This window comes from Syngnathoides biaculeatus, chromosome 14 (assembly GCF_019802595.1).
Source record: "Syngnathoides biaculeatus isolate LvHL_M chromosome 14, ASM1980259v1, whole genome shotgun sequence".
Classification (NCBI taxonomy): domain Eukaryota; kingdom Metazoa; phylum Chordata; class Actinopteri; order Syngnathiformes; family Syngnathidae; genus Syngnathoides; species Syngnathoides biaculeatus.
Genome location: NC_084653.1, coordinates 3772501 through 3784750, shown reverse-complemented (window position 1 = coordinate 3784750; position 12250 = coordinate 3772501). Strand labels below are relative to the sequence as shown.

At 40.6% G+C, this 12250-nt stretch overlaps 1 protein-coding gene across 5 annotated transcripts in view; it reads left to right on the top strand.

Moving 5' to 3' along the window:
• The window catches only part of LOC133512399 (inactive dipeptidyl peptidase 10-like), a 150952-nt gene that overhangs the window by 122185 nt on the left and 16517 nt on the right, over window positions 1-12250 (top strand). For all 5 annotated transcript variants that reach the window (XM_061841981.1, XM_061841980.1, XM_061841979.1 and 2 more), the window contains 3 exons: window positions 11237-11281; window positions 12003-12101; window positions 12199-12250. The exon at window positions 12199-12250 is cut by the window's right edge and continues 18 nt beyond it. In XM_061841981.1, the coding sequence (XP_061697965.1) occupies window positions 11237-11281; window positions 12003-12101; window positions 12199-12250 (196 nt within the window). The remainder of the gene's footprint in view (window positions 1-11236; window positions 11282-12002; window positions 12102-12198) is intronic.

Here is a 12250-nt window from a genome sequence, read left to right as displayed (position 1 = left end):
AATTCCGATCTCAAAGAGTAACTTTGTATGAATACCCCTGTGAATCTGCTAAATCCGTTTCAAATTAATTGTTCAGAATACAAATCACCAGAGTCACTTATTTATGTAATGTAATTCACAAGTGTATTCAGGTAGCGGGTCGATGGGCAAATTGATAAATTTAAACTTCAAGGGCAGGGGTGTCAAACTGATTTTTGTCGGGGCCCACATTGTAATTGTGTTTTCCCTCAAAGGGCTGTTATGGCTGTGAAACCCTAAAAATCTTTAACTGCTTCATCATATTTACATGTGAAATTTAACCAGTTTTGGAATCAGAAATCAAGGGTAATGATTTTTTTTCAACGATTGTTATCCAGTAATACTAAAATGCTTGTAAAAGCTCAACATTATCATTTCTGATATGACAATTTGAAAATTTGGTACAGATTTGAAGAAAAAAATCCTGGAAGTTGATACGCATGATTTGCCTCCGCGGGCCACATAAAATCATGCCAGATCTGGCCCCCGGGCCTTGAGTATGACACCTCTGATCTAGTGGGTATGTTTATTGTCACTGCTCTGCAGTCAGAATCTGACTGACTTGCATCGATATCAGTAAAAATCATGGATTAATGAGGCTCCTCTTATATAATCCCTGAAGGTTTCAAGGTTGTTTTAATGAAATATGTTAATTGTACCGTGTACTTCAGCAACATATTTGAACAATCTTTTTATAAGGAGGTTTGAGGATGAGTAACTAACAAATGACAACAGCAGGTTAAGGTGCTGAAAAAAATGTCCTAAGAGATCTTTGCCATCTCAACCATAGCTATGCCAAAATCATTTTAGTTCAGCTAAAGGGTTGGCTTCCTCTTCCTTAGACTTAGGTCCATGGCTTCTTGTCTTCGGGACCAAACGTTTGGGCTGAGCTATGATAGTCTCTTACCCAGAAACTATAGCTTTTAAAAATGCATCTGTGTTTTAATTAAATATGGAAGCATTGAATTAAGACAATTGATCAACTCTCAGGCAATGATATTGTGCTATGAGTGACTCGTTCAGTAGAGGATGACTTTTAATGCTGTTTTTGTGTTTATAACTCATCTCGGCAGATGAAAATGCTTCATGCTCAGGAGCAATTGGCCTTTGGAGTAATGATTTATTAAACAATAACATTGGCCCCTCTCCCTGAAGCAATAAAATGAAGAAAAGACTTCTTCTTAGTTGGCTAAGCTCACAAAACTCCTGTTTTTTTCGTCTGGATGAACAAGGTTGTATAATTCTCTGATCCGTTTGTTTTCATGCATGTATGAACATAAATTAATTACAGTGAGACAAGTGGACATTACAATGCAAAGGTCAAAACCAATACAACTTGCCAAATGATAATGATAAAAATAAATGAAGTGCTATAGTTTGTGCAATAAAAGCAGAGAAGGTGAAATCTCGAGGTAAATGTTCTCTTGCCAACAAATAACTTGTCAGATCCAAATCCAAATTTTTGTTGCATCCAGCTTGTATCCGTGTTGATTGGATAAACTAAAAACAGAACAAATTACATGAAATGTGATTTGACCGAGATGGAATCTCAATCTAGGGTTAGATTATACTAATACTGTATATACAGCGCCTTTTGAAAGTATTCGGCCCCCTTGAACTTTTCCATCTTTTGCCACATTTCAGGCTTCAAACATAAAGATATCTAATTAATTTTTTGTCAAGAATCAACAACAAGTTTGACAAAATCGTGAAGTGGAACAAAATTTATCACATATTTGATACTTTTTTAACAAATAAAAACCTGAAAAGTGGAGCGTGCAATATTATTCACCCCCCTTGAGTTAGTACTTTCTAGTGCCACCTTTTGCTGTAATTACAGCTGCAAGTCAGTTGGGTTATGTCTCTATCAGTTTTGCACATCGAGAGACTGAAATTCTTGCCCATTCTTCCTTGCAAAACAGCTCGAGCTCAGTGAGATTGGATGGAGAACGTCTGTGAACAGCAGTCTTCAGCTTGGCCCAAATATTCTCGATTGGATGCAGGTCTGGACTTTGACTTGGCATTTCTAACATCTGGATACGTTTATTTGTGAACCATTCCATTGTAGATTTGGCTTTATGTTTTGGATCATTGTCTATTGGAAGATAGATCTCTGTCCCAGTCTCAGGTCTTTTGCAGACTCCAACAGGTTTTCTTTCAGAATGGTTCTGTATTTGTCTCTATTCATCTTCCCATCAATTTTAACCATCTTCACTGTCCATGTTGAAGAAAAGCAGGCGCAAACTTTAAACGAGACTTTTTATGGATATCTTTGAGAAATGGCTTTCTTCTTGCCACTCTTCCATAAAGGTCAGATGTGTGCAGTGTACAACTGAATGTTGTTCTATGGCCAGATTCTTCCATCGCAGCTGTAGCTGCAGTTCATCGAGAGTGATCACAGGCCTCTTGGCTGCATCTCTAATCAGTCTTCTCCTTGTTTGAGGTGTAGGTTTGGAGGAACGGTCGGGACTTGGTAGATTTACAGTGGTCTGATACTCCTTCCATTTCAATATGATTGCTTGCACAGTGCACCTTAAGATGTTTAAAGGTTGGGAAATCTTTTTGTATCCAAATCCAGCTTTAAACTTCTCCACAACAATATCTCGGACCTGGAGCGAGTTTGCTGCATTGAAAGTTGTAAACTTTGAAAGTAAAGGGGCTGAATAATATTGCACACCCCATTTTTCAGTTTTTTATTTGTTAAAAAAGTATAAAATATCCAATAAACTCCGTTCTACTTCACAATTGTATCCCACTTGTTGTTGATTCTTGTTTTCTTCAAGCACTCCGTTTTCCTCCCACATCCCAAAAACATGCAACATTAATTGGACACTCTAAATTGCCCCTAGGTGTGATTGTGAGTGCGACTGTTTGTCCCTCTGTGCCCTGCGATGGGCTGGCAACCAGTTCAGGGTGTACCCTGCCTGGATGGATGGATGGATGGATGTTTGAAGCCTGAAATGTGGCAAAAGTTTGAAAAGTTCAAGGGGGCCGAATATTTTCACAAGACACTATATATATCTTCTGCATATCCATCAATCCATTTCTTTAGCCGCTTATCCGCACAAAGGTCACGGGAGAGCTGGAGCCAATCATGGGTAGGAGATAGGGTACACCCTGTACACAGACAAGGCTGGGATTTAAACCCCAGTCCTCAGAACTGTGAGGCCAACACTCTACAGCTGTTACACCATGCTGCCCTAAAACCGGAGCAACTTCAGCAAAACATTTGTTCTTAATTCAAGAGTTAGTAATGTGTGTGATTACTATCCGCTCAAACCAGTGTGAAGGTTTAGTTAACTTTAGCCACATCATTAGGTGAGTGACAGGTATCAAGCAGCTGCTCTGTTACCAGGTAACTATTAGCAATTTAAAAAAACAACAACAGGAAGCTCAGCTTTTACCACACAACCCAAAGTTAAGGTTCCATGAAGTAAAGTGGACACATCAAAGCTTTCCTTAAAACACACAATGTTTTTGTGTATTTTGTGTTTGTGTAATTTAGCAAAGCCAAGCCTGGAAAATTTATTTGTAAAGTGAATTTCATCCACAATGTAACTCAATGTGTTTTACATAATTAAAAGCATCTAAAATTATATATATATATATATATATATATATATATATATAATATATATATATATATATATATATTATATATATATATATATATATATAAAACTGAAAACAAATAAAAATAAAAATACTGATGAAGATAAAAGTATAATTAAAACAGCAAACTGCAAAAAATTATCATTTAAAACTAGAAATACTCAAAAGCATAAGAAAAGGACGAGAGTTCTCAACAATTTAAAAACTTTCACACTCGGGACTGACGTCAATTCTGGCAACTTACTCCAATTTTTGCAGCATTATAGCTAAATGCTGCTTCACCATGTTTGCCTTGGACTCTGCACTCCACTATCGGACCTGAGTCAGTCAATCTCAGAGCCCTACTGGTTTTGCATTCCTGAATCATTTGTTTCATGTATTCAGGACATAAACCATTGAGTGATTTATTAACCAGTAGCAGAACTTTAAAGTCGATTCTAAAGCTGACCGGAAGCAAATATGAAGCCTTTGAATTTCCGTCATATGCTCTAACATCTTTGTTATGGTACTTGTACTTAAGATAAAAGCATGGATGAACTCCTCCTGGTTTGCTTGATACATGCAAGTCTTCACTCTGGATATGTTCTTTAGATGGTAAAAGGAATTTATAGTCATAAATTTGATTTGATTTGATTTAGTGTCTGTCCCTATTGTTATGATCATGTTAGAGTTAAAGACAAAAATTAAAGGGCAATGTTTAGCTTGATTTCATATAACTATACACAGTTTGCTCCAAATACTACATGGTAACCTTTTTGTTCTTGCTTAAATTAGATTTGAACCCGTTTCAGTTCTACCTTAATGCTCCCCTTGTATTTGTTCTTAATTAGGAGGGGGGTTTTTTTTGTACGTATATCATTGAGACTCCCCGTCAGTGCGAATATTGCTGTTGTTTTCTACTTGTCATTATAAACAGTGAATTGAAAATTTATTGGTACCAGTCAGACATTTCTTTATGGTCCACTTGTATCAGAGTCTAATCTTTTACGACTGTTTTATGAATGGTCTAAATGTGCCTGTGACATGGTTTAAACTTTAAGGATCTCATGTATGCAGTTTGTTATTTATTTGAAAAGCCTAGGAACATTGAAACGCTACAAACAACACTGATGTGAAAATAAAAATAATATATAATAATAAAAATACGGGCGGCATGGTGGTTCAGCTGGTAAAGGGTTGGCCTCACAGTTCTGAGGTTACGGGTTTGATCTCGGCGTTCCTGCGTGGGATTTCTCCGGGCCCTCCGGTTTCCTCCCATATCCCAAAAACATGCAACATTAATTGGACACTCTAAATTGTCCCTAGATGTGATTGTGAGTGTGAGTGCTTGTCTCTATGTGCCCTGTGATTGGCTGGCAACAAGTTCAGGGTGTCCCCTGCCCCCTGTCCATTGACAGCTGGGATATGTTCCAGCACCCCCCGCGATTCTCGTGAGGATAAGCAGAAAAGAAAATGGATGGATGGATAATGAAAATAATAAAAAGCCTGAGATGAGCAGCTGACCAATGTTTTCACAAAAATCTTCAACAGCTCCCTGTAACAATCAATCATTCCCTCCTGCCATGAATCTGCAACAATCATCCATATCCCAAAAAAATCCCCCACTGACAGTCGAAATGATTACAGCCTGTTTGCACTCACCCCTGTGATCATGAAGCGCTTTGAGAGGATGGTTGCACGCCACATAAGGGCCTCACTCCCTCCCTCACTCGACGCCTACCAGTATGCTTGCAGAGGAAACTGGTCCACCAAGGATGCTATTGCAATACCTCTCCACACTGTACTGAGCCACCTGGAACGCCAAGGGAACTATGTCACGATGCTTTTCATAGACTTTAACTCAGCCTTTAATATCATCATCCCAGGCATTTTGGTTGACAAACTTTCCCTCCTTGGACCATCTCTTTCCATCTGGTGCTGAAATAAATACTTTTTCTCACAAACCATCCACAGTCTGTTAGACTTGGCCCACATTTTTCTTGCTCAATCACCCTCAGCATTGGGTCCCCCAAAGGTTGTTTACTGAGCCCTCTGCTATACTCTTTGAACACAAATGAGTCCATACCAGCTCATCCCAGCAACTCCATTATCAAATTTGCTGATGATACCACTGTGATCGGGCTCATCTCAAAAGGACATGATTCTGCCAACAGAGATGAGATTGGGAAATTCTCAAAGATGTGCTCTGCAAACAACCTCACACTCAACACCACAAGGACGAAGGAAATCCTCCTGGACTTCCGGAAGTACGGCATGGACCCAGTCCCACTGTTCGTCAATGGGGAGTTTGTGGAGAGGGTCCACTCTTTCAGATTTCTGGGAGTCTACATCACAGACAAACTCATTTGGACTGCAAGTACCACAGCGGTGGTGAAAAAGGCCCAGTAGTGACTCCACTTCCTGAGAGTGCTTGAGAAGAACAACTTGGAAGTTAAGCTACTGCTGGCTTTCCACAGAATCACTGTGGAGAGCATTCTCACATACTGCATCACAGTGTGGTATGCTGGATGTACAACAGCAGACAGGAAAGCTCTGCAAAGAGTAATCAACAGTGCCCAGAAGATCACTGGGTGCTCTTTGCCCTCCCTGGAGGACATTGCCAACTTCCTGGTATCACAGCAGAGCCGTCCATCCTCAACTACGGTGCTCCAGTGTGGTCTCCCTTGCCCTTGAAGTTCCAGACTCGACAGAATGCCACCCTCAGAGTCGCCACCGGCTGTCTGGCCATGGCTAACGAGGACTACCTGCATCGTGAGACCAAAATCCGACCGGTGAACCTACACAACGAATGACTCGCCCAGCAGTATCTGCTACGCTGCAAGCTACCTGCGCACCCGTGCCATCAGGTGTCAAACAAACCCCCTCAACCGTGCTTACTTCGCCATGACATCTGTAAATACCATCAAGACATCGACGAAGACATCCCCATCGAAACTGTGTTCGACGAACAAGCCTACTGAGACGGGCTACGTAGGCTCCATCAAACGGTGGTTGAAGACGCGGTGGCCAGCTACAAACGGCTAGTGATTCTTGGTTGCTAGCCTACCCCTGAGGTGGACAAAAACAAAATTGATCCTCCACAGGCCACAAGATCCAAACCTGACCCTCAAAGTTCCTTTAGTGAACGCCATACTTACCATCATTTCTTCATCGCCCGTTTCCTTTCCCAACATTTCCATTGAAATCTCCACCAATCACATCTCTCTCTCTCTCTCTCTGGGATGGTCAGGACTACTTCATCTAGTTCCTTCCAAAATTTCACTTTCAACTGAAGGTCACAACCTACTTGTGGGGCACAGCCACTAATCACATTATACACAATACCCTAAATTTCATATTTCAGCCTCATCAATCAATCTGATACTCTTTTCACCACTAAGACATTCTTAGCCAGCTCTTCCTTTAAAATAACCCCTACTCCGTTTCTCTTCCCATCTACTCCATGGTAAAATAATTTAAACCCTGCTCCTAAACTCCTAGCATTATTCCCTTTCCACTTGCTCTCTTCGTTGCACAATACATCAACCTGACTCCTGAGCTTTTCCTGTCAGAGTCCCAACATTCAAAGCCCCTACACACAGTTGTAGGGGCTGTGCATGCCTGTTCTTCTTCTGGCGTCTAAACCGCTTTCCTCCTCTTTTTTGCCTTTGACCTACATTATCTGAACTTCTCGCTATGCCTTGCAGATTAACAGTGCCAGGGGCGGGCGTAGTTAGCCCGGGCCAGAACCTACCAGTTATCGAAGCCGTTTGATGAACCCTCATATATGTTTGGCACAGTTTTACACCGGATGCCCTTCCTGCCGCAATCCTCTGCATTTATCCGGGCTTGGGACCGGCCTAGAGGATGCACAGGAATTGTGCCCCCCTTTGGGCTGCAGATAGTCAAAACAAGCAATCAAATAAACAAAGTCAGTACATAAGATATACAATTCACACACTACCTAGTGTATGTTAAAGTTAGATAAAAGCAATCAAATATACAAAGTCAACACATAAAATACACAATTTACATTCTACCTAATCCATATTAAAGTTAAAGTCAGATAAAAGCTATCAAATAAACAGTCACAATTTAAGTTATACACAAATCACATACTACCTGTGTGAAAATATAATGGATATGACGAGTCAAAAGATATGTGGATGTAAGGGATTAGGTAAGGTTGTTACCACGCTAGGCTAGGCTAACTTGGACTGAGCAGCTTCAACCCGAATGATATGGCTCGTATTTGGGTACTAACATAAGACTTGTTAAATTTCCTATAAGTCCTCATGTCCCTACTTATACACGTTGTTTAGGTCGTACACGTTATGAAGTTACTCACGTTCGATGTTTCTTCAACAGCACGGTTTGATCGCAAACGCGACTCGTTGTTAGCCAGCTAAGCTAAGGTGGTCTGGGCCTATAAGCAAGTTTAAATTGATGTTTCTGCTCGCCCAACGTCCTACTAAGTACTCACGGTCCTCGTTGTATACAAAACGTAGGTTTTGCAGGTCGTGTAAGTACTCACGATAGATGTTTACCTCCTCAGCAAATATTTGATTACATACATTCCTTGATGTTCCCAAGCGAGACTAGGCCGCGCAGCTTCAACGCGAACGAATAAGTCCCAATTTTGGGACTAAAATTATACAGATGATTTTTATTCACTGAAGTTGTCACCAGGGGCGTCCCACGTCGAGTGTTCACAGCATTCGGTCCAAATTCAGCAGGATTTAGTTATTGAACAGTCGTGCAGGTCGGAGCCTACTCGATTTGTTGTCGCCAGTTCGGGAACCGGAAACTGGATATCCCCTCCGAAGATTGTGTTCAAATACTTATTTTCTTTATTGTACATAAAGTGCACCATATTATTGAGGGCAGGCTTGGTAAAACCTATGCTACCTTAGAATATATTCTTCTGCCATACTGTGGCACTCATGAGGCAGTGAGGAACAATAGACTGTTTTCGACTGACGTCACACACCTTCCGATTTAAAACGCAGGCGGCATCTTGGTTTGGTGAATTCACATAAACACGTAACTAACCAGGAATCATTTCAGAAATGCTGTATGGGGGCGCACTGCTATGTTATCGGTTGCTCAAACGGGCGTTGTAAAGCGTCTTTCTTTCAACTGCCAGCTGTTATCAAGAACCAGTGCAAGAAAACAGAGCAGTTATCAACCAAACGGCGACAACTATGGCTGTCTCGTATTAGCAGAGCTGATCTAGCAGCCAAGCACCATACTCGTGATTGAATGCAATGTCTCCAAAATCTGTATTTTCTGTTTCATCATAATAAGTTTGCAAAAACGAGTTACCGCACCGCTAGCTGTTTCGTGAATTGAGTTAAAAATGTAGCTGTGGAAATGGAGAAAAAGGTGCGGGCTTCACTTGGGACTCATCCCGGTTGAACCTCTCTCCCTCTTGGTAACAAAAACTAAAATAATAATCTACACCTCTTTTGTTGGTATAATTAACATAATTTAACACAATGCTGACTATAATCACGCGGTACGTATTTAAATTGCATTGTGCGGTTAACTAACCTTAGCAGTGTGGAGAGACAGGTTGCTTACAATGGATACCGCCACATGACGAACCAGCCTTTGATGAATTGGTTGTTGGCCTCCAGACCTTTGTAATTCTTTAGTTGGTCCACGGTATAAGCGCTTGTCGAGAAGAGGAGATAGTGGTCGATGTCTAGATAGGTTACCGACGCCCACAGTTCGAAATTCTTGCTCCATTTGTGTTTCTCCAAGGCATATGGGTCGATATTGTCGATCAAAGCACACTTCTTGTCGTAAGGGTTTCTTGAAACATCTAATGAGCAGTGATAACTTTCCAAAGTCTTTTTAGCCATCATGGGTCACTTTTAACAGTCACACAAACATTTGTGTAACTCTGGTCTATATGCAAAAGAATTAGAGTGAATGGCACGTCAGTAGAGTGCAACCCATCCAAAATTGCCAGGTGCCCCAGATGCAGTAACGTGGTCGAAAACAGTCTATTGTACTTTTATTTTTGTAAGCGGAAAAACAGGCTTACCGTTCTCTCACACAACGGCAGGTGCAAGTAAGCAGTCAACATCCCATGCACAATTCGAGTGTCACACCAAACCAAAATCATCACACCACTACAAATAGAACAGCATCACCAGCAGACAAAAAAAACAACCAAAACAATATGAAGAAATAATTGACATAAACATGCATTTCAAACACTATGTACATATTTAGTGCCTCCAGCCTCCCAGCAATGCAACAATGTTATCTTAAAACGTACAGTAACATGCACGCACGCTCCGTAAAAAGGTATCGATAGCAAAACTGAGTTTGGTTATACTTTATTGAAGTAGTTAATGTACTCACGTTATTTTTTTTTAACAGTCCTTATGCACAAATCCATCAAAGCCCTCCTCTGTATCTGAATTGAACAGCTGGGCAAGTTCTCAATCAAACACGCCAGGTTCCCTCTCGTCATTGTCGGAGTCATTTCGTGCAAAAGCTCAAACAACAGTGCAATCAGACACATGAGCCCTAGCATCCAAAATCCGCTCACAAACTGTGGCATAACCCCCCTGGCCCTGCTTCCCAGTCTGAGTAAAGCCGTTTGCCATCCGTCATCCTTCACACTCACACCGCTTGCAACTTCACTTTGAACACCCTATTTACACTGATGTCCAGTGGTTGGAGTTCCTTCATCCAGCCTCCTGCAAAGATAGCAAGCTCCTAGTTCATTTAGTGCATTTGATTTTTCACAGAGATGGGCGTGCATGGAGTCACAGATCAAGAGGTAACGCAATGCATGGAAAAAACAATATTGTCTCTTTACATTTACCTCACTCAGCCAGTCTCTCATTTTCTCTCCGTCCGTCCAGCCCTTTTGATTGGCTTTAACCATGACTCATGCTGGAAACATTTCTTTAGGTAGTGTCATCCTCTTAAAGATCACCATAGGTGGCAGTTTCTGTCCATTATCATGGCAACCAAGCACAACAGTAAAAGCCGAGTTCTCGGGCCCCATCTATTGTGCTGTACCCCTTCTTCTCTACATTGTGGTTCACGAGGATGTTGAATGTGAGCGGCACCTCGTCAATGTTGGTGATGAGGTTGGGTTGTAGGAGCGGAAGATGGCCATCTTTTCCTTGTAATCTGCCAGAAGTTGCTGTGCCATGGTAGTCATAGCCCGGATGGATTGATGGTGTTTTTTCATAAAACGAAAACACAGAGACGGACCTTCTTGAAAATGTTTTATTTTATTTTCTTCTGCAAGCCTTATTACCCTCAGTCGAATGGTCACTGTAAAGACGCTTCTCCAGGCTGTTCTTTGATCATCCATCCATTGCTCGGCTGATAATTCATTTAGCGTCCTTGTGAGATAAATTTATAGATCCCCGTGACCGTCTGTCTCAGCGGGGTTGCCAAGACAGGGATACAGTCCTGGTCCGAGATATGGGGTTATGGTGCCAGTTGGCGAGAGTATGTCTATAACACAGTCTTAAATTTTACCTTTTGTAAGGTGCAGTTGTATTCAACTTTTTCCCAGCGTTATTGTGAAAGCGTTGCATCATTAAAATTGTCACTAAAATGGCAAACCTGTTGTTTTTTTTGTTTGTTTCAGGTCCTGGAACACCGATGGTGATTCTACATAGCCTCAATAGTTCAAGTAAGGGAAAATGTCCTTGATGATACTGTATATAATTGTAGTGCTGCTAAGTAAATGGCTTCTTTTGCGGAAGTCACCCTGTTCACGTTACCAAAAAAAAAATACACATTGAGGAAAAACAATATATATTTTGTAAATAATTTTCTGCTTAAAAAGTCTACATTCTTTAATAAAACGATTAAAGATTCAAGAGAAATAATTATGAATCCGTGAAAAAGAAATTTATTTTTTTTGTTACTACGCCAAATTGGAGTATAGATAAATTAATTAAATTTTGGAAAAGCTTTAAACGTAATATTATATGGAAACATCATGGTAAATACTCTCCAGATTAATTGTCCTATACACCTGGGTAACAGCTATGCTGCCAAGAAGTCATTTGCTCAGGGTTATTTGGATACGCCTTCCGCTCACAGCTGGCAAGCAAAGTCCCTGGGCTGTTCCAGAATGGCACATCTATTGATTTGGTGTTTTCCATGAGAAATTCTACCTGAATTCCATTTCAATTAGTCACCTCTCAAATATCTTTGGTTTGGAAAAATGAACAATCTGCACCAAAATTAGTTTTTTATACAAAAATAAATAAATACAAATGTAGGACTTAATCCACATTGAAACAAGGCAGTTATACTTCTCTGCAACACCATAATGCTCAGTTTATTTATTTTTACAAGAGTGTATTTGTATGCAGTGAATGTTCTTGCATGCCTTCCTTTTTCAGATTACTATATTCTTGAGAACAACTCCTTGTTAAAGGCAGCCTTGAACTACAAAAGGATCCAGCTGACTGAGTTCAGGACCGTTTCAGTTGGACATTTTGGTGAGAAAATAAAATCCTCTGTAAAGGTTCACATACTGTGTCCTGACAACCATTGAGAGTTGCTCACATAGCGGTTTCTCTTTATTCCTTTTTATAGATTTACCATTGAAAATCTCGTATCCACCTGACTTCTCAGAATCTCGTCATTA